General features: G+C 63.8%; 1 protein-coding gene across 1 annotated transcript; it reads right to left on the reverse strand.

Annotated features, from left to right (window-relative positions):
• Positions 1–548: 548 nt before the first annotated feature.
• LOC112617985 (exonuclease GOR-like) lies at positions 549–2300 on the reverse strand (the record flags this gene model as incomplete). Its single annotated transcript, XM_025374613.1, is given in 2 exon segments — positions 549–2065; positions 2067–2300. Coding segments are annotated over 2 exon segments (1713 nt in total), but the record flags the coding sequence as incomplete, so codon positions are not given.
• Between the last annotated feature and the right edge of the window lie 4 nt (positions 2301–2304).

Raw genomic sequence — 2304 nt, forward strand, 5'->3', positions numbered from 1 at the left:
GAGCCCAAGTGCTTCACGCACCTCAGCGTGGTGCCTCTACAGAAAAAAAGGTAAGGGCACTTGGAGGAGCAAATGCCTTTCCGTTGTTTTTAAATTCTTTTATTTTTACGATTGAAATTCCTAGAGACATTGATTCTGTGCCTGCCCCCGGGGGTGGGGGAAAACTCGGGTGGGGGAGGGGAGGTTCAGAAAGCCCCAGAGAAGAGGAAGACGCCCAGGAGGGAAGACTGGCAGGGGCCTGGGGGACCAGGGGCTGGCTTTGTTCTCAGAGACCATGGAAGTCCAGGTGGGCTGAGGGAGGCTAGCAGTGGAAGGACAGAGGTCTGGGAGGGGCAGAGGGACGGGGCCAGGGGCGAGGGACCGCGGCAGGGACTCGGGGGCCTGGGAGTGGGGGCTCGGGGCTCCTGGAGGCGATTGGTGGAAGGATAGAGGTCTGGGAGGGGCAGAGGGATGGGGACAGTCCCAGGGGCCTCGGCAGGGACTCCGGGGGACTGGGAGTCGGGGTCGGGGTCAGTCTTGGCTTTTTGCCCTCTCCTGCAAAACCGGCTGCTCCGGTTTCTGTCGGTTTGCGGCCAGGTGGACGGGGTTAGCTGTGGGGAGCGATCGCAGTTGTGGAAGAGGCCTGGGTCTGAGGACAGGCCAGGGCGGCGGGAGAGGCGGACGGGTGGCTTCGCTGGATCCCGGCGCGCTCGCGGACCTTCCACATCACCAGCTGCAGGCAGGCGTTTGCGTCCTGGCAGGAGTCGTGCCCGTCCTGGCTGTCCTGGATGATCTGTCCTAGGTAGTCGGCCGTGAGATTCCTTAGGGAGCGCTTGTAGGGGAAACCCCGGTAGTGCGGGAAGAGCACCGCCGTGTCCACCACGGTGCTGTGGATCAGCTTCAGGGCCAGCAGGTCGCTCTCCAGGCTGTGCCCGATGAGGATGGTTTGGGCGCTGAAAAAGCTCAGCAGGATGGCTTGGACTTTCGGCAACGTGATGCTGGTCTGGGCGACGTCGGCCTCGGTCACGCCGGAAAACCTGGTGTTGTAGTCCACGATCTCGTTGTCCGGCTTGACGAAGGTGTCGTACACCACCCGCATGTCGGCGTCCACCACGGTGACACGGGTCAGCTCTAGGCCGTGCGTGGTGTAGCACATCTCACAGTCCAAGGCGTAGATTCCGGGATAAGCGTCTCTGGAAAACTCTTTCTTGAAGGTCTTCACGAAGCCATCCAGGCTCTCCTTGCGGCCGTCCCGCACGTGCTGCTTTGCCACCTGGCAGCCCACGGAGCCAGGAGCCGCTGCACAGCAGGTGTACTGGGTAAGCCGGCCTCCGGCCACTTGGCTGGAGCGGACCCGCCCCCAGTGGTAATAACACACCTGGTCGCGCACACAGCGGCCCGAAGGGGACACCGGGTACTCGGTGCCACAGCGGCAGCAGACCCTGCGGGAGGAGTCGTCGGGCCCCTTCCCCTGGGCAGTGAAGAGGACGGCGCCTCCGGGCCGCTCGGGGTGCGGGAAGGGGTAGCCGTTCTCCTTGAGCTGCTCCCGAGTGAGCAGGAAGTCCTGGAGGCGGCTGTACAGAGCGGCCCTGCTGAGGCCGGGCATGGAGCTGGGGGTCAGGCCCTTCAGTCTCTTGAGGGCGTTCAGGACCACATTCAGGTAGACGTTCTTGTTGGGGCTGCGGTCGTGGGCCACCTTCTCCTCGTTCAGCGCCTTCTCCTTCGCCTCCTGCTCGGAGGCGCAGAACTGGAGACACTCTTTGGTGAGCAGTTGGAGATAGCCTCGGCGGATGACGGTGGGGACTCGGCACCCCGACTTTCGGAGGAGGATGGGTTTCTTCGAACTCCGTAAGGATGGACGACGGGCGATTCGCTTAGAGCTGTCGGTGGTGGAGGTCCTGTACGCCATCCCTGACCTGTTGTGCGTCTTCCATGGCTGTGTGCCGACCTTGGAGCCATCGGAGCGTTGGTGGCTGCTGGCCGCCAGGGTTCTCTTGGCATCTGTGGGACCTGTGTCCAAGCAAGGGCTGGGAAAGTGGGCGATCCTCTTCCTCTCCCTGGGGGCTGAGATGCGGACTGCGGGGGGGCCTCTCTGTCAGCCTTGGGGCGGCTGGCAGCCGGCAGGCCGATCCCCTCTGCGCAGGGAAGTACCACGCCTCCGTCACCACCTTGGGCCACTCTGGGGCCACCGCCGGACCGCTATTCTGAGGCTCCGCCTGGATCCCCACAAGCGCTGAGGCCTGGTTGTACATCTGGGGCACTCAGAGCCCGAAGTTCCGGGCAGGCTGATGAGAGGGCAGTAGGAGCTCTAGAGCCTCGAGGGCC

The sequence above is a fragment of the Theropithecus gelada genome, unplaced genomic scaffold (assembly GCF_003255815.1).
Source record: "Theropithecus gelada isolate Dixy unplaced genomic scaffold, Tgel_1.0 HiC_scaffold_7382, whole genome shotgun sequence".
Taxonomy (NCBI): Eukaryota; Metazoa; Chordata; class Mammalia; order Primates; family Cercopithecidae; genus Theropithecus; species Theropithecus gelada.